The following is a 27,950-nucleotide window of genomic DNA, read 5'->3' as shown; positions in this document are numbered from 1 at the left end:
CTCAGCGTGGCTCACTGGAGTCCTAAAATCCTAGAAATGGCTTTGTAACCCTTTCCATACTGGTATATGTCAGTGACTGTGTTTCTCATTGTGCTTGAGTTTCTGCATAGGGCCAGTTAAGATTGGACAAATGGATAATTGAATAATTTGGATAATAATAAATGAAATACTTGGGTTATGTTTGTCTGTATATTTGGACTGGTATTAAAGCAGTGCTTACATTCAAATCTAATTGTAGCAAGAAAGTTGTTTAAGGCATAAGTTGAAATTCTTGGAGATATGCTCAAGTGTTATGGGCTGAATGTGGGATTTACCCTCATTATCCGAATCTGTATATGATCTGACTTTGTGCCGATTGTGTTGGACAGCCAGATATTGATCAGCAGTGACCTGAATCTGATTCATCCAGCTTTCCTCAGTGTCTGCATGCCTGTGCATTTAAAATAAAGTCTTCAAACTTTAGACGTGTTTACTTCTGAAGAGGGGATTTTCTGTGATAACAGCTTATTTACGAAACACTGAAGAAAAGGCAAAGCTTGTCATTCTCTTATCTCTAGAGCCTGAAGCTTGTGTGCAACTTTAGTTTCAAGGCTTAGTATTAAGCTATGTATTTTTGGTCATGCTATTGTGCTTCATACACGTATGGAAATCCAAGCCTGTTCATGCCTAGCCCACCAAACACCACTGGTGTGTAATAGATCAACATTCAAATACATTCAATTATCTTTGCTTTGCACACTGGGATTAATCATTTATAATACTAGGCTGACTGCAGGGAATTATTCCTCAGTTCCTGTGCCACTTCTGTCACACAGATAAAACTGGCTGGATATTATATGAGGAGATGGGGAGCTGTGAGAAAAGTAGGTGCAGTGTTTACCTGATTTAATGTTATGCATAAAGGCCCTGGTGATGGGGATGTCACTCGGATGTCTCTCATTAATTCCTCAGTTCAGTGGGCTGTGGACACACACAGTAGACTGACAGGGAATGAGGAGACTTCACCGGTGTCTCTTTAATGCTTTGAAATGGGAGTATAGTTTAGCTTTGATGCCTCCTATCACTAAATGGACATGCACCCCCATCACACACACACCCATCCCTTGCACCAATATCCCACCCCCCACAATGTGAGTCAGTCATCCTGGTATGAATACATGAATACTGTAAACTGTAGCGACAGGCTAAATTACTATGCATGCAATGAAGACACCAAAGGAAAAAAAAATAATCAAAATGCTTTATGAATTCCTGTGAATATGGAGATCATGAGTCTTGGTAAAGCCTTGAGGCAGGTGTGGTGTTTTTCCATGTGCTGCATTTATTCACCTTGTATGAATTCACTGAGCAATCATTTCTTTATGATCTTTCACAAAGATTTGAGCGTGTAGCCGATTGCACAGTATCGATCAGTCACTTCACTTTCCACCAGCTACAGTGCATTCCTTTATTATGAGTCTCAGATAAACAGCACGCCCGCCTCCTCTCATGCTTCCTGATGCACATCCGCGCACATCAAATGTGTTGTCTCTCTGCAGGAGACAATGCAGTCTGCAAAGAGTACACTTTTATAAGAATCTCTCTCAAATCCAAACATGTAAACTTCTGTCCTCGGCATGCATAATGCATGGTTTGTTTGAAGAAGACATTCAAAGCGAATCACTAAAAATTGTGTTCGGGGTTCTTTGACACGTAGGAGAGATATGCATAGTAGAAACACCCTATGATTGATATGAATTTTGTCAAGTATTCTGATTTTAGGAACTAATATTTATGTTTCATAGGGCCACTCTTGAGCATGCCACTGAATAGGTTTAGTGTAAGAATATGTAAGGATATATTCCGACTGAAAAAGTGCTTATTACCTGTCAGATAGTGTTTACTATCTGAATGTAGAACAACTGGGATCCTCAGAGCTATAGTCATGTTTCATTATCAACAATTATGTTAGAAAAACAGCTTTAAAGGCTGTGTGAAATAATTTACTGAATGCAAATTTGCTCCAGTATACACTCACCAGAAAACGTTTACCTTCAGAACTCCTTAATTCACAGCAGCATAACACACTTGCGAGATATTTGCTGGCTGCAGATCCATGATATGAATCAACGTATTCCACCACATCCTAAAGGAACTCAATGACATGGACAAGACACCAGTTTGAGACAATTTGAGCTGACGTGATGTGTTATCCTGCTGGAAACAACCATCAGAATATGGTCATAAAGGGATCGATATGGTCAGCAAAAACACTCAGGTTGGGTGTGACAGTTAAACAATATTCAGTAAGTACGAAAGGGATTTAAAAGTGCCGAGATCATATTTCCATTACACCACCACTGTGAGCTGTAAATACAAGGCAAGATGCATCCATGCTTTCATGTTTATTTCACATTCTCATCCTACTATCTGAATTAATCTGTATAAATTGTAGCCTCAGTTTACTTTTCTTAGCTGACAGGAGTAGCACGTGGTATTAGGAAGAATCTCAATGATCAGAAAACCCGCTGTAAGCAAGCAACAGTGGGAAAGAATAACTTTAAACAAGAAGAAACCTCTGGCAGAAGCAGGCTCAGGGAGTGGCAGTCATCCACCACCAGGTGGATGTGAGGGGAAAGAGAAGAGAGCAGGACAAGAGAATAGGACAAATAGCAATATATAGTAGTGAGAGTGAGTTTTTAATGAGTGCTAATGATGAGTGAAAAAGAAATGCTCAATTCATCATGGGAAGTCTCCAGCAGATTAACCCTATTGCAGGATAACTAAGAATGTGACTGGCTTACTAGATATTTGGGTAGATATGCAGTTGAACAGGAGGTGATTACTCACTGAAAAAATATCTTTCTACAGATTTTTTTTCTTATTGTTCTTTTATTACAAATATCACCATCAACAAATACTGAACTCAAGGCCTCGTCAATTAACTTTACAGTGAAAACAGCAGACTGAGTTGAAAGGCTGCAAATATTATACATTTTCATTGACAGCACCTTGAAAAGTGTTGCCTTTTCAAGGCTAGCTGCACCGAAACATTTTAGACAGACTATAAAAAGGAATTTACAATAAATACAAACGACAGTAAACAATATAAATAAGAGTCTGTTTAACATGTTTAACACAATTCACGCGATTATGTTTCAAAGGGAGGGTTGAAGGTCAGCCATTCCTTTTGCCCCAAAATTCAAATACTTGACAGGTCAGTTTGTTCTGTAAGTTGAGGTAAAGCTGTATCAAAAAAGCCCTCCCAGCTCATGAACAAAATGAGCTTTTGAGATGGCAAAATTGAGTCTTTCAGTGCCTTAAATTCAGTGCTGCTTATCAGACAAGTCTGACTCAAGTGACTTTATCAACACAATAAAAGCAGTGGTTTTAGATGTGGAGTCGTAGTCCTTTAGCAATGTAATGAGGTCTCTCTCACTGCGGGCTACAATACAATCAATTAGTGTCACTTCTGACATCGACGATTTGGTGGTAATAAACATAAATAAGAAATTAGAATAAAATGCTTACAGTACTTTGACATTCAGTGTAAAAATTTCTTTACAAAAAGCTGTGTGAAAAATATCGTATTTCCCCCATTATAAAAAAAACAGCCAAACACCTCGATCGAGGCAAGTGAAGTCGCTTCATGTGCAATGACACAAAAGAAACGAGAGTAATGGAGACACAGTACATGGTATACACAAGGTTAATGTGTTGGTCCCTCAGTCTGTTACGTGAATCTGTTTGAACCAACGCGCTACCAGAAGCAGGGAGCATTACCAAAATGCCAGCGTAAAAAACAGTTTGTATGGCCGAGGTCTTGCAATTGATTGTTGAACTATTCAAACATTCTTAAAGTGTTAGTTCCAGAGTTGCTTTGGGAATGCTACAGACGTCTTCGGCGTTAACGTATTTGATTTAATCTCAGAAATGTACACTTAAAAAAAAGAAGAAAAAACAAGCAGTAGTTCCTCGATTGCTGTCTACCTGACTTAATATCTTTTATTACACAGTTGTGACAGAAAGAAAGGCATTATGGACTTTGGAGCCCTCTGGGACTCTGGCCCCATGGCTCATCAGCTCCTGAATAGTCATCCAGTTATCCAGGATCTTTTTATTTCGTTTCTTCATCATCTTTTTGTGACTGAGCTCCAAGATATTGATCTCCTTCCTGCCTTCAGCTCCACTCAGTGGTCCCTCCTTTAAACACTCCAGGCGGCTCTTTTGCATAAACTCCCTCCTCTTTCTTTGCTCCCTGGCACGTGCCAGGTGCTGCTTCCTCTCCTCTTTGCTCCAGTAGCGGCCCATCTTCATCTCACTCATGGCGTCATCATCTGTGGTCATGCCTCCACTCCTCTCCTCTCTGATCCTTAGCGCCCTCTCCCTCAGTATGCGATCACGAGCAGGCCTCCGGGCAACGTATCGCGTCCCGTCAGCTCGAACTTTGACCTTCCACTCTAGTCGTGGTTCCCCAGGGCGTCCGTTACGGTGCACGGGATCTCGGCAGACACTGAGGAGACTCAGCTGGCTCTGCGAATACTCCACGGATGAATGCTGCTGTAGCAGTTGCATGTAGCTCTGCAACAAAGAAAACAGGGTTAACAACGAGGTGTTCTTCATATGCGCTTTACTCAAAGCCACAGCAGCATCAGGTTCACATGCATTATACCTGAAGTTGCTTAGATCCTCCCTGGCCATGATAAGGGGTCGTGTGATATGAAGAAGCGTAAGGAAGCCCTCTCCTTGACTCTCTGGTCCTCCCTTTCTTCTCACACCTCTCATCATCTGCAGGCAGAGCAGGGTCCGACTCAGACCTGGAAGGGTTGCTCTGATCAGGGCTGCTTGAGATTACAGGACCTGGATCTGCTTGTCTGCTACGACTAGATGTGCCCTGGGGCTTGGGGATAGGAATAGGGCTTGAGGGTGTTGAAGAAGCCAGTCTGAGGTTTTTCTGGTTGGTAATGCTGATGTGTCTCTGCAGAGAGTGGTCAGGAGATCTCTCCATACCCAGTGGTGTTGAGCGTGCACTTTCTGCTGTGTTGTAGGCACTGGAGCTATCCTTCTCGCGCATCTTATCGGCTTCCAACCTCTCTGGGTGTTCGTGAATGTCAGCCAGCCTGCTGTGCCGCTTGTGTCCATCTTTGGTGCTCCTTCCTGGTGAACAGGGCGACGGCTGTGAGTGCTCCTGCTGATGGGACTGGCGAAGCTGATGGGCCTGCATAATGCTCTGGCATTCGAGCTCAATGCTGCGCAGTTCCTCGTTTAGCATCCTCAACTCCTGCTCCACCCCTCCCCCTATGTCATCTACGCAATCGGCATCCTCTCCCCCTTGTTCAGTAAGGCTACACTCTATACTGTGTCGAATTGAGTACACCCCACACTCACCCCCGTTTCGGATCTGACACTTGAGCTCCAAGAGTTGCTGGAAGCGATTCTCCAAACCTAAGATCCCACCTCCACTATTGCGAACACTCCCTACCCCTTCGTGGCCTTGGCCTGTGGACAGTGTTCTCGTGCTCTGGTTTTCCCGTGGGACAACAGCTCCTCGCTTGGTGTGGGGATGCTCTGCCCGCCACCGCTCCCTTAGGCAATGAGCTGGGCTCCTTCTTTGGAGTTTAGCCAGCAGTGGTTGGTGCTCCGGACTGTCCGTACTGCGTCCAAACCCACTGTCTTGATTGTTGGAAGAACATGTAGCTGTGTCTGTTGTCATCCCTTCTTCAGCTTGATTCTGGAGTATTAAAAGAGAAACAGTTGTATTAGTTTATGAATGTTTCAATCATTTGTAAGACCATAAATTCTTTGTTGTCAATGATTTACGGTGGTCCGTCACTATAACGTGGTTGACTTTTCGCGGCCTTGCTGTTTCGCAGATTTTTTTGGTGCAGTTTTGCATGCTTTTATTTTTTTGTTTGTTTCCTTACAGCGCATTGTGTTCTGCGTCCTGATTGGCAATAGACCATTGTCAATCAATCTCGTGCCGTGTCTCCTGTACAGTACAGAATGTGTTTAGCTTGTCAAATTAAATAAATCTTCGATCGCTAGCAGTGTGACTCTGAAGTGTTGTACTGTGTTTGTAAGTTTTCTCCCCAACAAACACAACACTGTCGACAAAACGTTTTGCACCGTCAAAGGCAACCGCGGGTGCTTTTGGTTTCTACAATACTGGACTTATTTTTCTACAAAGGTTTGAACTTTGAGAGTGTTTAAACGAGAGAAAAGTGTGAAAATGTTCATGCCTGTCTGAGAAAAGTGTATAAACTGTGTAGTGAGGGGTTTTACAGCCTTAAAACATCTGTAATAATTGTAAAAAATAAAGTTGGCTACTTCGCTGATTTCACCTATCATGGGTTATTTTCAGAACGTAACTACCACGATAAACATGTACTTGGCTGCTTTATCTTTGGACATAAACAAAGATTAAAAAAACTAACACCATCAAGGTTTCAATGAACTACATGAAGTTAAGCTAGGTGGTGCATAAGGATTTAAAAGCCTGCAGATACCTAAACTGCTGTTTTAGGATAATATCGGCACAGCAGCAAAGGCAATGTCTGAATTGTTTTCCAAAGTACATGTTGAGGGTCAGTCAAGTACAGCAGGTGGTGAAAATAACTAGTCAAGAACGTCCAGACCTCACTTTCTCGGTCAAACAGGTTCTCATGCTAAAAAACCTTAGCTTAACCCTCATCTACCTAAATATGTAACATACATTAATTTACAGTGAGAAGCAAAATAATAATAATATTAATAATGATGATGATAGAAAAACATATTTCATCTCAAAGCATAATTAGTTATGTAATTAATATAGAGAAAAAAACATTATTATTATTTGTTCAAAATTACAATTAATTTGCATATTTTCTAAAAAAATATTTTATTAATACTTTATACAACTTGCTGCTTTTTCAAGTACAATCTGTATAATTACTTAATAGCTTATTTACCACCCATTTGCCCCGGTATTTCTTAGTTTTTGATATTTTTCAGTAAACATTTTTTGTGGGGGGTTTTTTGTGTTTGTTTGTCTGGTTCGTTTTGACCCCAATATAAAATCACCGAAACAGACACACAACACAGCCCAGACATCTAATCACTCCAGCATTTCCTGGGTCTGTCTTGGGGCCTTCGCGCCTCCTCCCCTCCTTAGCCTAGAACAACGCCAAAACAGTCTCTCTTCACCACTGTACTTTTAATGGACACTTTGTCTGTTGGTTGCTTCACTTAGCGTACCATCTTACCTCATCTCCCCTGTCAAAGCCATGTTCCTTCTGCTTCCTCCTCTCCTCGAGGATCTCCTCCATGAGCTCCTGTTGCTCATCGTCCAGCCATCCAGCCTCCTCATCTAACTGAAATCACAACATCTTGTCAGAAACCTCCCTCTTTCTCTTTGGCTTTGAATGAAAGTGTTTGTGTGTCAGCAGGAACTCCAATCACACTGACAGGAATGGAACGGGAGGCAAGTGCTTTTATTTGACATGACACAGGCTGTCAAGATAGGGCAGGAAGGCTGCGTAGGTGTGTATGTGTGTTTACCTGGATTTCTGGCCTTGTCACCAGTAGTGTGATGCTCCTTGCTTCTTCACTTGACAACAGGGCAACAGCCTTCTCTCTGTCTTGTACTTCACAGCCATTTATCTGTACATCAAGATGAGAATAGATGGTTCTGTCAGTGAGAAAGAACTGATACACAACAGTCTGCATATCTTACAAAAGAAATTAAATGCTTTTTCTCCATATACCTACCACAAATAAAATGAATTCAAATGTTTTAGCAAGCCACCTTGACCACACTGTCTTTTGATCTTTATCCCCCTTTATACCCTTTTCTTCCTCCATTCCTCCTCTCTTTTTTTAATACATTTCTTTCTTGGCACTCTCCACGTCTTCGCTGTTGCACTCATAGCAAAGACACTCACTCGAGAGTGCATAGTCCGACCTCACAAGAGTCTACTCTCACCAAACCATCCAGACATACAATTAACTGTTCTTTGACAGGTGGCGTTCATCTTTTCCTCACTAGAGTAATGGGCCTGTCAGAAGAAGATAATAGGGCCAGGAGTACAGCAGGCCTTGCTCCCCACAATCATTCATAGTACCGGGAAACAGAAACAGTGTAGAGAGAATGGAGTGCTGAATGCAATAAATATGGAGGAGGAGTAATGTTGGTATATTGTTGTTCAGACTAGAAGCAAGTTGAGATGTTGCTTACCGAGGTCATCAATAATAAGACGACTTATCTGATTTATGCAATATGAATAAATAACTCCTTTGTGTGAATGTCATAGGCTACACATTCAGGGTGTCCACCAGAAAAATGAGATCCAGGCTGCTGTGGTGGGATCTAACACTGCACTTGCTGGCTGTAACACGATCCACCTGTCATTTTCCACTTGTTATAAAAAAAAAAAAGGAACAGTGTGGGTCACTTTGTTTTGTGGTGCAAACCACAACCACTCTTTAGGACTGTTTAAGCCACTGCCAAAGAAAAGGCAAAAACTGCCATCAGAGAGTTTGGTAAAGTGATAGAGGCAAGGTATGTCGTAAGGTTGCGGTGAGATACTGTCCCAATAAAAGTCCAGAAGTACGGGGGCCCAGAGAGGTCAAATGCAATTGCAACTTGTGAAAACAGTAGCAAATAGAAAATACTGTAAAAGCTCAGAAAACACAAAGAACGAAATAAAGAAACAAGAAATAGAAGAAACAACAATAATAGAAGGTAAATTCAACACATGGAATTAAAAACAAAAATCAAAGGAAATTCATACAAAAAACGTGTTGGTGTTTTGGGGGAGACAACAACAGAAACCGAAATGTGAAGGATTATACTGAGACACGCTTAAAAGAAGCAGAGGATGGGATGTTGGGAGGGAGAAAAAGGTGCAGGTAAAGACATATTAAAAAACAACAAAGTTGTGATTGTTAGATTGAAATGATCTGATTTTGCGTCAGAAAGAGATCAGTTCTGTAACATGCTAAAAAAATAATATTAAGTCTGCGTTAAGTGTTTAAGATAGATGCTTTGAGAACTCTTGAGTTTTTATCCCTCTGAATCACTGTGAGTTCCTGAGACACAGTAAAATCTAAAGATAAGTGATTGCTTTGAAGCCTCATTTTTTAATTGTCTTCTAAAGAACTTAAAGGCCAGAGGCAAACAGTTCTATAAGCCAGCAGCACACCTCACAGACTGTGCGTCTCTAGAGGCTTAAACAGCCCAGCAACATATTGGTGCAAGCCAATGAAGCAGAAAGCATTTACATTTACAGTGAATTAGTTGCATGAGTACTATGAGGGTATTTAAATAAATGTAGAAATACATGCACTTACTGATATGCACTGACATATTAATTCATATTTTATCTGAACATGTGTATGAATATAAGAAAATGCAAAATAACAGGCTGTAGATCAAAAAATAAAAACATAAAATCCATCAAGCAGCTCAGCGTAAGACCCAACGAGGGACCTTGGTCACACACACCTGCAAGCCCTTTCACTGTTTATCCTGCATACCAGTAGGAAAATTATTTAAGACATTTAAATGTAATATCAAATAGTAATTAGTTATTATTCATATCTGGCTCTCTTCCATAGCATGTCTTGTCTTGTCCTGTTTTCATCTGATCATTCCCAATTGGTCGTGGCAGATGGCCACACCTCCCTGAGCCTGGTTCTGCTGGAGTTTTCTTCTTGTTAAAAAAGTTTTTCTTTCCCACTGCCGCCAAATCACTTGGTCATAGAAGGTCACATGATTGTAGGGTTTTCTCAGCTTTTTATTTTTATTTTGTGCAGTCAATATAAAGTACCTTAACTCAGTCTGATGTTGTGATGTGGCGCTATATATATAACATTGAATTGAAGGTAAAGAACTGCACATGTTTTGTTGTTTAAAACCCCTTAGGCCTCACAACAATTTACTGAAAATACTGACATTTCTCACCGTTAATAAATAAAGTGCTGACAGCCCGTCTCGTCTATACACAGCTAATTGTGCCATCTTTACACTGTACGCACTGTGACCCCATGGCTGTTTCTGCATAACGAGGAACAGTGAGAAATTGCCAGAGAAAGACAGCGATCCTAGAATTGATGTAATGCCTGGTGTAACTGCAGCTAAGGACTTTAATTTCCCTGGTAAAACGAGGTGATTAAAAATACATAAGCTTTCCAAGACTGGAGACACCAGCCGCTTGGATATTCTGTAAAAAGGACCGCCTCGAAAACAAGCTGGCGGACGTCCAGATTAAACATAGAAAAACAGAGTATTGCTGTTTTCTTTTCTTTTTTTTTTGTCTTGTTCAGTTGTACAAGATCACATGCTGCCAGTGATGTGACTGTGAAGAATACTTGCGCACAGACACAGAGTCAGTTCATAACATAACCTGCTGTTCATGTACTTCGGGCACTGACATGAAAATACCCACCTGCAGAATACGATCTCCTTCCTTTATGCGCCCGTCTTTTGCCGCTATGCTGTTCGGCTCAACCTGCACAAAAGAAGTTGAAAATCAATGCTGACAGCCAATCACCACGCAGCTCTGTATCTCGAAAAGACAGCAGCGATGCACCACACTTGCACCGCCGCTCTTTTATGTCATGTTTGGAGAAAAGTCTGTTTTTTGATATAGAAATGACACTCATTTTTCTTGCCTCCTATTTTTGATATGATGCAGGTTGATTTTCTCAGGTACTTGTGTCATGTAAAGGAAATGGAGATACATACGAAGCAGTGAATAAAAGCAATGAGAGAAAGAAGGGAAAGAAGAAACTAAAAACATGTGTTTGTGGCATAAACATCGTTGTGTTTAGCAGAATGACGCAGCAGTGCATATTTTTCAAAATGCATCTCAGTGGATATGCATATAAGCTACGGCACCACCCAAAGCCCTCAACAACTACTTCATAAACTTTGTTGTTCTTGCATTGAAGATCAAGAGATTTAGCGATATGCAGAAAAAGCGAAACTTGGTGGAGTGGGGTTGAAGAAAAAAAAGCATGCCTTTCTGGAAGTTACACCAATACCGCATGCATTATAATACTGGGAATTAGCATTTCTATCCTTCTATCAAATGTATAAAAATAGATCTGTTATGCCGGTTGGAGCCGTCACAATCTGCCGAGGTTCAGCAGGTGCCTGCGCTTTTTTTCTTTCCCTTTTTTTCTCCTTTTCATGCTTTTCGAAAACTAACAGGTGAAAAACCGGAGGAATAAGTGACATCTCGCAGAGTTACAGTGTGTATGAAATTATTTCTGAAAAGACTGAAAATGAGCTAACCACACTGCATGTCTTTGTGTTTCTGCCATTTATCTCCTTATGTTGCTGAGCTAATCCTCACTGTAGCTCTTACTTTTCCCAGCCTTGCCTTTTGTGTTCATAATGGGATTGAAATTGCACCTGCAGTCAAACTAAACATTGAACATTATTGAATTCCTTTCACAGCCCCTATAATTCTATCATTCATTCAGCTCTGTCATGGAAAAATGTAATAATTTGTTTTCATTTTGTGTTATTTAAGGGGTTTTTTTCAACAGGAAGCAGCGCAAATCATTTGAATAAAAAAAAAAGAACATCCGTAATGCATTTCTTCTTTCATTTGTGCGTTTGGCATTCAGATGGTGGATTCCACTAAATGTGCCATTTAATATATTGTGTGTTGGGGGTTGTCGCTCAGAGCTTATTAAAACCTTCAATTCAAACTTGTTTAAGAGGAGGGAATGAGAAAGTCAGGAAGGGAATCACATTTCAAAGCTGACTTCCTTTTTTGTTCATGCATGTCTTATTCTGAGTTTATATTTGACTAGCAAACATGTGCTCTGCTTTCGTATGTAAAAACAAGAATTCTTCTGTGATTTCATCCTTTCTTTGACTTTTTATCACTCCAAACAAAGCTGATCATGGGGCCCCGGTTTATTACGTGATCAGGCAGCTTTGTCTCTTATTGAATTTAATCATTTTTTATTTTTAAGGGCTTCACTGCAGGACAGTTTTCTATGAGAAGTGTTGTTTCTGTCCCCACCTGGCTCACATAGATCCCAGTGTCCTCCTCATCATCAGTCCTGTAGCACAGTGTCAGGCCCAGCTTTTCTTGGCTGTTCTGCCTGCATAGCTCCACTTCCTGTTGCAGAAACACGCACACACATAAAAAGAAAAACAGTAAGGACTCTTTGATCGGGACCATTTTACTCAAAAGAAAGGTATTGTTTTGCAGCCGCGGGATCTGGACACAGACTGCAGTCATTGAGTCAGCTACAAACTCCTCTGTATACCAGAGTATTCTAGAGTGAGGTCCTCTGTCTGACAGCTAATGCTTGGCCCAAACTGGGTCATGCAACAGGACAATGATTACTACTACAACACCTGCAAATCTTCAACAGAATGGCTTAAAAACAGAAGAGAATCAAGACCTTCAAGTTATTGCAGGTAAAGGTGATTCCACAAGGCAGTTTTTCACGAGACTGCACATTCTTCAGAGTCCGTTGAAAACTTTCTTTCTTACTTGACTTTATATACTTTCTGAGTAAAGACTTATAGTGCAGTCAGTCATTGTGTTATCGTGTACAAAAACCTATCAGTCTTTGCAGCTTGTTGCCAGATTAGCAGGGTGCTAGTCAGTCGTACTGATAACAGAATTTTTAATCAGCAGAAGATTTGTAAGGAAGCCTTTTGAATTTGGGTATTTTCAGCATTGAGAATCTACAGGCCGAGCAGGTTTTTCAGTTCCACGTTGTTTTACCGGGTATTGCTTTAAAGAGACATATAACTGCAGTGATCACCAAACACGATAAGCAAGCAGAAACACATACAGCACAATAATTTATATAGTCCAAGTATCGCATGACATCATATATATAGATATAGGCTCAAATGGAGCCCTGTCAAGCGATCTGTCAATCAATAACATGAAAGTCTGTCAAACGTAAACCGAACATGTGGCAGCATACTGTGCAGATCTTTGATGGCTGTTTTGATGCCATTTCATTCACTGATACCCTCCCACTGGAATTTTCTCTCAATTTAGCCTGACTCACAACTGGTTCCTTTTGATCTCAGCTGTGTCTAAATGTAATGCATAAGATAACTCCAACGGTAATCTTTATTAACCCCTCAGTGCCAAATTCATTTCACTGCTGTGATATGAAAGGCGGGGTGGGGGATGGATTGTGTGGGATAGATTGTGGGGTATAAAGACGCTGAGGGTGGGTGTGGTGTTCATAGGGGGCAAGAATTAAAAATCCCCAGCCCCCTTTTTTTCTGTCATGGGAAGCAACGATGGCAAAGATTGACAGGGGGAAGAAATTAATTTCTTTGGCATGTTATCCCCCTGTGGAAGCAGCCCTGACCTTCAGAGGTTGGGTGGGGCGTGCAAAGGAGTTTACAATATTGCAACACCATGTGCTGGTTTTGACAAGCCACACTCCTCAGCAGTTTAGTACACTGGTTGATTTGTACAGCCCCTGGCAGTGAAATAACAACTGCATGCAGTGAGATCAGGCAGCACTAATGCCTAACGTCAGTGCACATTGGGTGGTTCGCCAGGTTTCAGTGGATTACTGGATGCCTGGATCCACGGGTGCTAAAGCTATGAAGTGATTTGATTAGTGATGATTGGATCATAATCTGTGCCGCTGAGTTTGGAGCATGGCACAGCAATGACTTAAAAAGTCATTTCATCCGGCTTGCAATGCATATGACAACTGATGTGGTTTCCCAGCCTAAATAGGGAGGATCACATTTACCACATGTTACAAATATATGGGAGAAATAACGACACATTGACAATGGGTGGCATTTTATTACCACATTAAACATCTGGTAGTAACATTTCACTTTTATATGCACTTAACTGTTACTTCATGTTTCATTTTAAAAGAAATAGCTGCCAAGTGTAATGTTCACTGCCTCATTGTGTCCTCATTGTGGCTGATGATGATGCTGATGATATCCTTTCAGCTTTAGCTGTTTCGAAGTAGCGGTCTTTGAATTTATATTGATCATAATTCAGTCAATCCGAAAAAGATTGTGGATGGTTTTAAATGACAGGCTTCCCACTGATTGCCATTTATTGCGGTAAATAGGTAATAGTACATTTGTTCATTCTGTATTTTACTTGTTTTTCAGGCTTAGTGTTCACATTTTGCTTCAGCTTCACTGAGCTTTTCAGCTTTTAACTGTTAGTTATGTTAGAGATATTTCAGCTTAGTTGAATTCAACTGATTAAGCATTAGGGAATTAAGCGGATGTGACTGTAGTAGTAGTAGTCTTTACCAGCTTTATAAGGAAATACTGTTTGTTAGGGGCAGAGTGTCCAAAAACCAAGCTATAAATTTGGGGCTGTGGGTTTTGAAACACAGAAATGTACCTGCTGCAGAGAGTTTAGTTACAGCTCGAAATAACTGCAGAAATATTGCAGTTTCATCGTACGTTTGTTTTTTCTCAATTCTTTCAAATTTGTTTCATTTTGATCCAGAGAAAGTGGTACTAGGCCTTTTTGCATTTTTTTCATTTTGCTTTATACTTCCACAACCCAGCGCTCAATAGGACCCTTTGTTCTTGCACATCTGTTTGCATACCAGTATTTGCTTCAATCTTGGTTTGGAAGATTAAAAATTCAGCATTTGAAGTTTGACACCTGTTGACAGTCCATAATTACGACATTAGAACAGGATTAATTTGGCAAACAGATAACTGAATGCTGTCTGGCAGGCAGCTGCCACTTTATTAACCACACTATGCAACCTAGTGATCACACTGAGTCTTCATTAAAATCCGTTGTTCCTCAATATTACTTTGCCTGGTAGGTGGATATAAAAGATGTGTCTGAAGAAAATACCCATTTCCATACCCGCATGGTACTGGGTACCCTAACTGCAATGGCTTGCTATTCAACTGTGAACTTTATCTTTTAGAATAGTAATCAAAGCATCCACATAAAAACTACTTTGAAAGTCTGTTGCTACTTGACGATATTGTGGTATGGTACATTTGGCAGGGTATTATGACTGCAGGGGTACCCATGTGTACGATCAAACTGAAGTGAAGCTAAACCTGTCAGTCAGAAGTAATGTTCCTGGGAATTGCAGCCCTATTCTGTTTCATCCAACAGGAAAGCAATTCATGTTTCAGTTAGATACACATGAATGGACAGAGGAAAGTGTAGACAGCTGATTTGATGTGTGTGCTTGTGCATAGATGTGTGTGCTGACCTTGTTCTGATACTACTGCTATTACCACACACAAGCCCTCCGCTCCTCAACCTTCCCCAGACCCACACAGGAGAATCTTTTATCCAGACGACTGTAAAGGTAAGACCACAGCTGGCAGCAGACAATACCCTAATGACCCACAATGCAGTTCACTGAACCAGGAAGTGCCTATTAAACCAGCGAAGGCACCTCGGGAGTAGCAAATATCACCCATCACTGTCACCTGGCATGATATTGAGGTCTACTGGCTGATTGGTACGGTTCATCTGTCACAATGGAGACACTTGCAAGTGCACGTGGTAAATGTGCTCTTTTAATCACAAGATTTTAGTAAGAAGGAAAAAGAAACTTAGAGATTAGCAAATTTAAGAACAATAAGCATAAATCATCCACTCAACCAAACGATATACACTCAATGGGCACTTTATTAGGCACACCAAGTATCAGGTTGGACCCCATTTTGCCTTGAGAACTTTTTTAATTCTTCTTCAGATACTTGGTCCATACTGGCACGATAGTATATATATGCAAACAACTGCTGCAGATTAGTCAGCTGAACATCCATAATGTGAATCTCCTGCTCCACCACATCCCAGAGGTGCTCTATTGGATTTAAATGTGGTGAATGTGGAGGCCAATTGAGTACATTGTTATGTTCAAGAAACCAGTTTGAGATCATTTAATCTTTGTGACATGGCACACTACCTTGCTGCAAGCAGCCAACAGAAGATACTGCCGGTAAACTGTGAATGGACAGAGTCAGTAGCAATACTTAGATAGGCTGTGGCTTTAAACAATGTATAGTTAGGGCCAAAACAAGGCAGTATGGATTCATGACAAATCTGATGCCAAATTCTGATCCTGTTTCATTTTCATAGAAGAAATTGAATTTTGGTGAACCCGTGTGAATTATAGCTTCAGTTTTCTGTTGTCAGCTGACAGGAATGGCACCCAGTGTTGGTTTTTACTGCTGTAAATGGTAAATGGTAAATGGAACCCTTGAAGTAGCCCATCTACTTCAAGGGTGAATGTGTTGCGCATTCAGAGATACTGTTATTTGAGTTCCTACTGCTTTCCTATCAGCTATAAGCAGTCTGATTAAGATAAGATAAGATAAGCCGCTGAATTGATTTTTTCTTTTTCAGAACATTCTTTATAAACCCAGAGATGATTGTGCAGAAAAATCTCAGTAGATCAGCAGTTTCATACTCAGTCCAGCCTGTCTGGTATCACCAACCATGCCATGTTCAAAGTCACTTAAATCATCTTTCTTTCTCCTTTCTTGCTCGGTTTGAACTTTAGCTGCAGTAGTCATGTTGGCTTTGTCTTCATGCCTAAATGCATCAAGTTGCTGTCATTTGATGAGCTATTTAGATATTAGCATTAACAAGCAGTTAAACAGGTGTACATACCGAAGTGGGTTGTGATAAATTCTTTTAGCAGTTTGCTAACAAAACCTTGCTCAATACACATGGTCCTGATCTGGGACGCATTGCCTTGGAATATGCACAGCTGTGGTTTGTCATTATTGGTGCCCAGAGAACACATCTTAATGATGATCCCGTCACGTTTACAATAGCACCTATAAGGCAGCACCACATTTGTGCTTGTTTGTTAAATGCCTTGTCAGCTAAACGTGATGAATGATTAGTGTATTTTAAGTGGTCCCCTGACACCTAACTTTAACAAGTTAATTACTGGTCTAAAACAATGACCTCACAATTGAAATTCCCTTCAGCTTCAGCTAATAGCTAGTTAGGCAGTCATAAGAAGCTAGAATTATAATTGACATGCTAAATATTGCATAGCTGTGTATATACTGTGAACATGTTAACATTCTGGCATTAGCAAAGAACTTGCCTTGAATTTCACGGCTAAAGACTCTTGTTATGATATACAACAGATGCTGTTTGAAATGATTAGCCACTTTAATTAAAATGCCACAGATTTCATCTACAAGTTTTTTTCCCTCTCACTGAAACAATGAGTGCTTGCTCTATTCACAATTTCTATTCAGCTTGAAGTGACTGACTGAAAAGGCGCACAAATATTTCTGACAGACAGTTCGTGATAAAAGGGAAACTAACTGCCTGTGAATAAAACATACAGGTAATTCAACTGGGAGGCTTTTCAGAGAGGGATTTTCTTTTTGTACAATTATATGAAGAATGGCCTTCCGCACTAAATCCAGGGACTTTGCTATGCTATACAAAACAATCTAAAGAGCAGATGCTGCTTTGACAAGGGGTGGCCAATTTTCTTCTATTACTGCAGTCTGCAATTTTTCTTGTATTGTTAGATTTGTGAGCATCGTACATCTTGACCAACCTTGTATTATCCTCTTAGATTGTGTATAACTGACTCATGGTGTCCTCTGTTCTCCTACATCAATGGAAAATAAGTTTTATCTGTTCTTATTAAAATAACATCATTAGCTAAATGAGGTTTTTATTCCACAGGTATTGTGCAATGTCTGTCTTTAGGTACAGATAGAGTTTTGATGCGTACTGAAGGACTTTTATTGGAAAGTCAGTTGCAGAAACAAGAAAGAAATAGCAGAAAGCAAAGGATGTAAACTGGAAATGCCATTGGTCGTGATCAAATATCAGATTTTGGTATTTTAATTTATGAATTTTAAACTGCTGGTGCCAGGAGAAAACTTTAAGAATGCAGAAATATGTGCCGTTATGTGAAAAGGTTTCACAGGACTCTCTGCATTACTGTAAAAAACTAAGGACAACCCAATAATCCAAGAGCTTGTAGAACCAGAAATATCTTGAAGTAATCATTTTCTGTCTGATTTTATCAGTCTTTCACTTTGTTGTGGAGGAACTCTGGCCCACTATTCTTTATAGCACTGCTTCGGTTCATTAAGGTTTGCAGACGTGTTTATGCACTGTTCTGTAAGGTCCATACACAGTATTTCAGTCAGGTTGATCTCTGGACGGAGCCATTGCAACACCTTGATTCATTTCTTTTTCAGCTATTCTCTCGTAGGTCTGCTGTTGGGATTATTGCCCTGTTGCAGTACCAAGTTTTAGACAGACAGCCTCACATTTGATTCCAGAATAAGAATATTTTGGCATACAGTGTAGTTCATGGTCAACTCAATGACAGCAAAGTGCCCATGTCCTGTGGCTGCAAAACAAACCCAAATCATTACCACTTTGATATCATATGTTTAAAGTGCATTGTTTCAGAGGTCTGTAGTAGTAAAGAACCTGGCTTACTTACCCACCTAATTCCTATGGAAGAAGTACATGTGTACTTGTATAGCAGGATTGGCCACTTGTGTAAATAAATCTACATGTCTGAGTTCACAGCAGTTTTTTTTAAGCTAATTTTGTCAACTTTGCTACAGTTTTTGCTATTAAGTTAAACAATTACTTTATTGCACTGCAAGGTGGCAACTGCTTTCATTTTGTTATAACTGAATTCAGTGTTGTACACAAACACTCATAATGGAAATTTGATCTTGTAAAAGCAAATGTTAGGGCTGTGTTATTGCTAGTGCTATGGACTCCTAGAATTGTAGCGTAAAATTAAAACCTAACCTAAACAGTCTAGCCTAGCTAGCTGCCAGATTATCTCATTATAGGTTGTCCATCCAGATCATTTCATAGCATATATTATCCCCATGTTTGTTTGTCTAAAGGATGCAAGGTTTTCTTTATCTTATTGTTCCACTAAGTTCTTTTCATTTGTAAATTTGGTGTAGGTTCAAACAAAAAGGTGATTTTGTTTTCTTTTAGCAAAGACGTTTGTGTATGCGAGGTGCGAGGAAGAGGTCCCTAACGGTGGCTGGTTAGAAAAAATGTAACACATACTCTTAAGAGTGATCACTGAGAAGATGATGCAAGACTGTACCTCATACTCATACTCTACGATCCTCTCCACATCTGCTGTGGTGTTAGACAGGTACTCTGGACATTCATAAAACTCATGTTCCATAGTGTGGATTGAGTGACAGCTAGAAAGAAGAAAAAGTAGAATGTTAAAGATCATTAAAATATGTGCTGGTTATCTCTTTGCTTCATGGCAGTTTATTTCAGTTTAGTCAGATCATTAAATAGACAGACGTTGTTCAAATCCATGTAGCAATATTGCAGACACCACACAAGGGCTGTATAATTTCATATAAAGGACAGCTATGTTGCCAGCTATTGTAAGTTATTATTTTATATCACATTTCTTAATAATGATTCTCATTTCACCACAAAACTCCAAACAAGCAATTTGGTAATCAACTATTGCCCTCATAAAGCCATGACCTCTGCAAAATTGTCACAATGTAACAGCCTCTCTGTAATCACTGACCACGACTAGCATATTCGTAGTTTTATGGGACAAAGTGATTTCATTTGTTGCCAAGCCAAGCCCTGTAAACAGCCACAGAATGGATGTAGCATCAAAATGCCTGCTCTATCAGCCCATTGGCTTTTAATCGCCCAGCAAAAGGTCCCATTACAGAAAATGGATGTAGCACACCGAAGCAATTATTACATGCGGGTTTGGCTCTGCATAATGATATCAGAGTACTTAGCGTTCCAGGGGGTTTCCAAACCATGATACGGCTGCTTAATAGCTACTAGGAAATGAAAGAAAACGGCGTTGAAACCTCCGGTAAGCTTCAGATTCATTTGGGCCAGGAAGAGTATAATTCCCTAGTTGTGGTTAAAAACATTTAGAGGAAGGATCTCCATCCTGTGTAACATTAACACTCATTTACCTTTACGTAAATGCTTGCCCTCACCTGTCAGACAGCAGGAAGGGACAAATGTCAGGGACTGGTGGGGTAGCAGGCCGAAGCTTGGCCAGTGCCATAATATGTTCAAAGGTGATGTCTGTTTGCGTGCACACATCGACCACACACACGTCCTGCGGCGAGCTGGTGCCGTTTTGTACGACAGCCGCCGCGGCTCTGGTGGGGGTACGTCGGAGAACCTGGACAACGATAGGGTCTCGCCTGATGGCCTCCACCACTGCTTCATCATGTTCGACCTTGGCCAAACCATTTACCTGGGGGGAAACAGAAAGCAAATAGTTTCAGGAAGTGAGTCTTGCAATGTGTCACTGTGAGAAAGCAAAGGAAACAAGCCTTGTATTTAAGATCCCAGTGTTTTTTTGTTAATCCAGGATGCATCTGACAGCCATCCACGCTCTTTTCAGGAGCAACTGGTTCCACATTCACACCTGGAAATCTCAGTACAGCTATAACTCTCCACAGTTAAGCACTAATAGCTTCCAATGAAGCAACTACCACATTAGTTAAGTGCTTTTATAAAGGGCACTTTGCCTGTAATTCTTGATGCCGAGAGCACCTTACATATAGCACTCTCCTGTTTTGTTTTGTTTTAACAACGCAGCACACTTTTCCCAGCAGGTTCAAACATTTTAACTGTTGACCAGTTATTCAAAAATGTGCTAACCTTTCAACTGGTAGTAAATCCACAGAGACTGTACTAGAAAATACAGAGAATGCTTTTGAGAATACTCCCTAAGCATGCTTTAATGAGCAGTTTTGCCTCATGTTCTTCTGCAAATCAGTCTAACTCAGATGCATTATTTACTCTGAATCCCAACCATTAGGCCCATTAGATGCAGATGCAGAATAATAATAATGATTTAGGGAAATGAGCAAAGTGGAGTGAGTAGACTTCACCCCACTGGGAGCACCAGTTTTAGCAAGTAGCACTTACTTAAATCGCAAGATCAGAAAATGTTGAGCCACAGGAGAAGCAACTGAGAACAGATATGCTGGTAAAAATTCATTACCAAAGTGTCGTGATTCCTACCCTATGGGTGGACATGTTTGTGCTTTAACTTGGAGTGTAAACAGTGTAAAGATCTCCTTTAAAGATAAACCAAAGCATGAACCAATCTGTGGATCTGGAGAATTGTTATAAGCCTAAATAAATGAAACACAGAAACAACGTATGGTCCTCCAGTTGATCCAGTCAAGTCACTACAGTTTCTGTATATTCTTATGTACCTATTTCTTTAATGAGCTCAATGTCACCTTAACACTTTTACAGAATTGACCTACAGAATTTTGACCTGTGCTGACATTTAGCATTGGTCAAACAACCGACCCTCTGGGAAGTGCTCATTAGCAGCAAAATCTGTGTTTTGTACAACTGGTTTTTGCTATTATGTTGCACTCATATGTGACATTTGTTGCTGTTTTTAGGACTAACACAAGTTCATCATTACACACCAAATCCTGGCAACTACACCTTTGAAATCAAAACCTGTAACTGAAAAGTCCCAGTTTACTCTGTTTATGCTCATCCTAAAGAACGTGTCGAGAAAGTTTCATCACATATTTAAGTTCTAATGAGGTCCAGATGGGCACATTAATCTCCAATCAGTAGGAATGCTCTGTAAGGCCGAAACTGTTTGTTCGGGTACACCTGCCGGCGTGTTTACCTGCTGTTGTTCCTCTATTCAACCTGACTATTGAGGAGGTAAATGGGCGAGATTAATAGCCAGCAGATGTGACAAAGACCGGGGATAATGACTCAGAACGTGTAGGTTTTACGTGCATGTGTGTTTGTCTGCAAGTGCTTGTGAATTGCGCATTTTGAAGATCATATGCATTAAATCTATGGCTTTTGGGATAATTAAGCCACAAATGAGGAGATAAAGAGATGCAGACAAGTTCGAAAAATGTTTTAAAGCTTTGAGACAATTAAGATGTGGACTGTGGAGACATTTTCTGAGTCACAAAGTAAATTTATGTATTTCTTTTTCTTGCGTGTTTGCAGCTCCCTGCTGTTGATGCGTTTTTAACTTGTGAATTTAATTAAGTCACAGCATCTACCTTTCTATCTGTATGTGTGTGGGGGTGTGAATAAACATATATGGGAGCAGTGCATCCATAAGCACTAGGTGTATTAAGACATATATATAGGCGTGCAGATTCCATCAATATGAAGAAGTAATTCCATTTTGATGACAAGATCCCTTTCTCATTACTGAAGCATGCTCCTGTGACCAAGGTGACAAAGAGACAATATTACAGCATTGCATCATCTATATGACCCGCAGAAGCTCCAAGAGGGTGTTAAAAATAGCATCAGTTCAAGGGGGCCCATGGGGACAGCTGTAATGAACCAACAATCTAAGCAGAGCCTTCATATACTTCTGAAGTTAAAGGTTATCATTGCCAATAAAAAGCGTTCCCAGTAGACTTAAACTAAAGCTTCTTTTCTGTCCAAACATTCTTCCCGAAAGGTCGAGGTCCAAAGCGGTCTGCTACACCTGGAGTGGAATGAATTTTGTATACTGTAGTTCATGTTGTGTTTCTTTAGGTGTTCAGCGAGCGTAGTGTTGGCAATAAGACGATCAGTAAGTCGAATAAGTATCAAAAGCCTACTGTTTGACCGTTTTATAGTTGTACTTAAGGTTTACCATTTTCCAAACTTCATTTTATGAATAGAAAAAATAAAGTTTCAAAACTTAAAATTGAATTAAAATAACATATCAAGATATCTGTATATCTAATTTCTAATATAATATCTAAATTATTTATTTAAAGGGAGCTTAACAGTGCCAAACAAATTCTATAGAGTAGCAGATGCTGCTACTGCTGCTAATTCTGCAATAGTTAGGTAATTAGTAAGATATCTTTAATATGTACTTTTTATATAAAGTATGCTTGAAATTATCTGTTGTCTGTAGCTATAACAAACTGATGTCTTAACACATTACAGCATCAATACAGATTTTTGAGTAATTGTAATTAGTAAAGAAAATGTAGCTTAGCTTATCTTTAGCTAGTGCTGTCTTCCCAGATAGGTTGGACCAGCAGATACGTCTCGCTATCAATGGGTCCCCTTTTGTCTCCAGAACTGTCTTAATTCTTGATGACATAGATTCAGCAAAGTGCAAGAAACCAATTGAGCTTTGTGACATGGCATATGGTCCTGCTAAAAGCAGTCATCAGGAGAGCTACACTTTGACCTCAAAGGAATGGACCTGGTTAGCAACAATACTAAGGTATGGTGTGGTGCCTAAAAATACGTCTAGTTGGTACTAAGGGGTCTAAAGTATACCAAGAAAATATCCGCCACATCATTACACCACCAGTAGCAGCCTGAAACGCCCATAAAAGGCAAGATGAATCCATGCTTTAATGTTGTTTACACTAAATTCTGATGCTAACATCCAAATCAAGAATCATCAGAACAGGCAACATTTTTCTATTTTCTGTTTTTGTCCAAGTTTCCTGTTTTTAGCTGATAAGGGTGGCACCCAATGTGGAGTTCTGCTGTTTTAGGCGTAGGCATGATGATCTTTTGCGTGGTTATTTAAATAACTGTTACCTTCCTATCAGCTGAAAGTAGTCTGGCCATTCTTTTCTAACACCAACAAGGCATTTTCTCCCTTCCTGTCTTCCTTCAATCACCCTCAATCAGTCACGGCACATGGCCCGAGCCTGGTTTTGCTGTAAGTTTCTTCTTTTTAAAAGGAAGTTTTTCCTTCCCGCTGTCACCAAGTGCTTGCTCATTTGGGGTTTTTCTCTCATGTTATTGTAGTTTTTACCTTACATTACAAAGTGCCTTTTCAGTTGTTATGATTTGATGCTAATTAACAAAAACTGAATTGAATTGAATATCAGTGTTATCCTAGACTTACTTTAGTCCAAGTAAGCTGTCCCTTTCTTTGTCAAGTCTGAAATGTTAAAATTTGCTTTGATATTTTACTTTAATGACTAGAAAGAATTTGGTACTATCAAGCCTCACTTCCAAGCTCTCTGTAATATTTTGCTGCCTTTGATGCAGGCATTTCACACACCATTGCCTATAAAGGGTTACTAGTGGACCATGATGAAGAAATGATTGTTATATGTCTTGAGAGCGGGCTGAAAGTAGCACAGCATCTGGCCTAAAGCATTTAATATTCTCTATATGTCTGGTCACCCTTTAAATGTGTCAAAAGGTTTTATCAGTTAGCCACTAAGATGGTTAAATGTTGTTTCCTCTTTTGAAATCCAATAGGAGAGATAAGAAAAGCCAAGCGATAACAGCAAATGTTTCTATGGGTGAGCTTGGGTCTAGCTGTACTTTTGAATGGTTGTGTTTGCTGCACAGAGATAAGATGGAAAGCACTCAGCCTCACAGCTAAATCTGACAGATATGGTGTCATTGTGAGCAAATGGAAGCCAACACACAGAGAAGACATGCACACACACAATTCCAGCATTACATTAGCTCCAGACAGACTTTAAACAGCACTACGATATGGCTGCTGCAAGCACGTTTGACTGAATAATACCAGCATCTTCTACTGAATAAGTTCACAATGGGCCACGAAACAATAAGCTCCTGAACAGAACCCCCCTCCATTTATTCAACCCTGACCTCATCTGCCCCTGAAGAGATGCAAGCTCAACACCAGCAGTATTTTCTTTTTCTTTCTTTTGCTTTGTTTTGTTTTGTTTTTTTGATCAGATCATAATCGCAATTTTTGTGAACCTAAGCTGAATGCATGCAAGACTGCTTTTACATTCATGGAAATTGTCATATTGTGATGAATAAGGAAACGCAGGTGGTGTGCCCTGGTAATCTGCCAAATCTCATTTCTCTTTCTTCTTTTGTTGTATTGAGATGATTCGAGAGGGCCCACTGTCAAATGTCTCATTTCAATAATAAAAGTCAATAATAAAACACATGCAATATCTCCTAGTGCTGCAGAAGCAAAGAAGCTCATGGTTTCATACATTTGAGTGACAGGCTGTTCAACTGGTGAGCTATATGCTCGGCCAACTGAATAAGATGTGATGCATGTATGACAAGCAGCCAGGGAAAACTAGGAGAACAAATCTGAGTGGGATTAAATAAAGCTTTATTTGAATCAGCCTTTCTAAAGCCTTGATTTATATTATCATCTAAAGGTTTACATTATATAGACTTGTTTCACAAAGCCTCAGATACATAGATTGGCTACATCCATTTTTCATAAACAACCTTAGACCACTTACTGGTTTCGCTATTTTAATCTGTTGAAATCAGATGTTACAAGCGCATTTTACTGAGAAACTCGGCATCCCTGCACGCTCGTACAGCTTTTCAGTCAAGTCCACTGCTTATGCACCCTAACCCTTTTAATCCAATTTTATTTATGTAGGGCCAAATCAAAACGACAGTAACCTCAAAGCACTTTATATTTTGAAGACCAACAATCTGGGGATGAACTGTCACTTGTGGGAAAGTAGGATGGAAAAAACCCATTTAAACAGGAAGAAACGTCTGTCAGAACCAGGCTCGGAAGGGGCAGCCATTTGCTGCAACTGGTTGGGATTGAATGGTTAATGAATTGAAAAAGAAATTCCATGCTGTATTAAATAAGATCTCGTTCAAGAAGAGTTTACTAAGCACATGGAGCTTTTTCCAGTCAAGCCACATCCATCTTTTATATACAGGCTATGGTTAGTTATCCCTGTAAAGCCTGAACCATGAAATAATTGCCTGTAAATTCAAATTTTGGGAAGCTGGTATCTTTACTTTAATTTAATTGCAATCATAATTAATGATTGTAGCAATACATGTGTCTGTATGCATACATCGGATTTTTCAGGAATAGAAAAATTCACATAAATAATGTAGAGGACTCAAAAATGTATGTATGAGATATGATACACTTGGAGGTTTAGCCTGGAAGTGAACCTGTTAACAGTTAACTGCATTTAGCTGTAGAATTTGTAAACTGCTTCAGGTTTTAATTTGGTTAAACTAGAACACAATTCTTACAATGATTAATATCAGTTTAAAAATGGAGATTATGATTTGCTGTTCACGATTCTCCTTGACAGACATGGTTAATACAACACTGCTTTCTTGCCTGACTATAAGACATACTATCTTCTCTCAAATTCAAAACCAATCGCAAGCGATCTTTTGTTGATCAAGTGATCTTCAGTTTTTTCAAAGCGTGAGTGCCTTTTTATGTGATATGAAAAACCAAGCAGTTGAGCTTTAAATGGTCAAGTTTAGTTTCCTTGAAACTTTTAAAGTGCCCTGAAGTAAGAAAAGAAAAAACACAGCATGCAAAAGCTGCCACTTTAAAGCCATTAGAGAATCTGTATAGCTTTTAGACGTGACAGAGCGGCTTAAGTTCAAATGCACCCCGGTCACAGCCAACTTCAAGCCGAGTGCGATGACTCTCTGAAGTAGATGAGTTTTACTGTGATTATTTTTAACCTATTTTTAATTAGAGAATATTGTCTGAGCACGTAGCTCTTTTGTTAGCAAAATAAATGTAAGAGAGGAAGTCCCTGTGCGTTTGTGTGTCTGTCCTTCACCATGCACTGTTCATGCAATCTACTTCACACTTGGTAAGTGTGCTGGCGAGGGTGAAGGCGTTTGGATGAGTGGTCCTCATATTTTGGCTCCAAGGTATTTTCTGTTTCTCTGTCACAGCAGGAATTTTTTCAGTGATCTTAGCCTTTGTGGTCAGGTAATGAAAGCAGGCTCACACTTTCTCACTGAGTGACTGCAGAGTGTGTTAAAGTCAAACTTATCACCCAACTATCAACTGTTCCACCATCTTTATTATCATTAATTCAGTCTAAGCAACTAACAAAAGGAAACTTTATGTTTGATTGTTTAGAAATGGCAAGCATGTTTTTAATGGCTTACTCCTATCAACTCAGGCCAATTGTTTTGGCTTGTGACCAACTGTAGCAGCTGGGGATGCGCTCAAGGGCACCTTAACATGCTTATAGTCACCTTAATAGCTGTCCATGGAGAGATGAATGTGTATTGTTGCACTGATCCAAACCAGAAACAATTCAGGTTTGAAACATTTAGAGCACGGCCTTTTTTCAGAAGGAGAAGCTCAGGATAAATCAGATTCTTTAAAAAAAACTTACTTACTTTGTTTATTGTCCCGGTGCTTTTTTTTTTTTTTTTTTTTTAGATGGGCTTGTTCGTCTTTTCCAATCAGAAACTGTTCACTATGCATTGTACCGCTCTGCTGTTTTACATTTCTGTATCACACCAATTAATCAAAGTGACAAGGTATTTAATGAGAAGCAATTAGAGTGTTAACCAAAATGCAAATCAGACGGGGAGGCAGACCGGGAAGGGGGCGGGGGGCATTTTGTGTGTGTGTGTGATAAGCTAAGAGTTCACTAAATGCTTTTATTAGGACCCTTACTTGTCGAACTGAGTCAAGCAATTCCCACTTGGACTTGTCTGCACCTGCGATCGCATCCGTGTCCTGTGAGTGTGCGTTCAAGTTGTTACAAGTGTCCTTCAGTGATTTTTTTTTTCTATGTTGGCTCCTGCATAACAGGCGAAAACAACCAATTAGTTCTGCTCGAGGAAGATGGCATGACAACATGAAAAACAGATTAAAAAGCTGCTGTGGGGACGGATGTTAAGTAGCTCGCTCAGGTCACTCCCTTCCACATCACAGTGCCTGTGCGCTGAAGATTAGACTGTGTTTCCTCAAGGAAACACTCTTCACAACGCTGGCTTGTTGCTGCTGGAGCTTAGCCTCACAGGGAGCAAATGGTGGAAATGTTGCTACAGCGGAGTGTCCTTTAAATGGTCTGAAACTACAGAAGTTGGCGTTTTCCGTGTGTCTCTGTTTAATGATAATCGCTGAAAGTAACAGGCTGTTTTTTTGTCCTTCAACTACTTATCCTGCACTGAAAACCCTTCAACGTGGGTCATGGTCACCTCTCAAGTGTGCTTAAACAAGATGTCGTTTTCTGCTCTGAAGATATGCTGTCATGTTTGTTTGGACAGTTAAAA

At 40.0% G+C, this 27,950-nt stretch overlaps 1 protein-coding gene across 3 annotated transcripts in view; it reads right to left on the bottom strand.

Annotated features, from left to right (window-relative positions):
• Positions 1 to 2,860: 2,860 nt before the first annotated feature.
• pdzrn4 (PDZ domain containing ring finger 4) overlaps positions 2,861 to 27,950 on the bottom strand; it is a 44,115-nt gene continuing 19,025 nt past the window's right edge. For all 3 annotated transcript variants that reach the window (XM_080886951.1, XM_080886952.1, XM_080886953.1), the window contains 8 exons: positions 19,940 to 20,205; positions 19,054 to 19,156; positions 12,000 to 12,098; positions 10,407 to 10,469; positions 7,519 to 7,620; positions 7,224 to 7,331; positions 4,652 to 5,710; positions 2,861 to 4,560 (listed from right to left, as the gene is read on the bottom strand). In XM_080886951.1, coding sequence (XP_080743077.1) covers positions 3,988 to 4,560; positions 4,652 to 5,710; positions 7,224 to 7,331; positions 7,519 to 7,620; positions 10,407 to 10,469; positions 12,000 to 12,098; positions 19,054 to 19,156; positions 19,940 to 20,205 — 2,373 coding nt within the window. In that variant the 3' untranslated portion in view covers positions 2,861 to 3,987. The remainder of the gene's footprint in view (positions 4,561 to 4,651; positions 5,711 to 7,223; positions 7,332 to 7,518; positions 7,621 to 10,406; positions 10,470 to 11,999; positions 12,099 to 19,053; positions 19,157 to 19,939; positions 20,206 to 27,950) is intronic.

This window comes from Rhamphochromis sp. 'chilingali' (assembly GCF_963969265.1).
Source record: "Rhamphochromis sp. 'chilingali' genome assembly, chromosome: 7".
Lineage (NCBI taxonomy): Eukaryota > Metazoa > Chordata > Actinopteri > Cichliformes > Cichlidae > Rhamphochromis > Rhamphochromis sp. 'chilingali'.
Note: the sequence above shows the minus strand (reverse complement) of the source record. Positions and strands in the feature narration are given on the sequence as shown.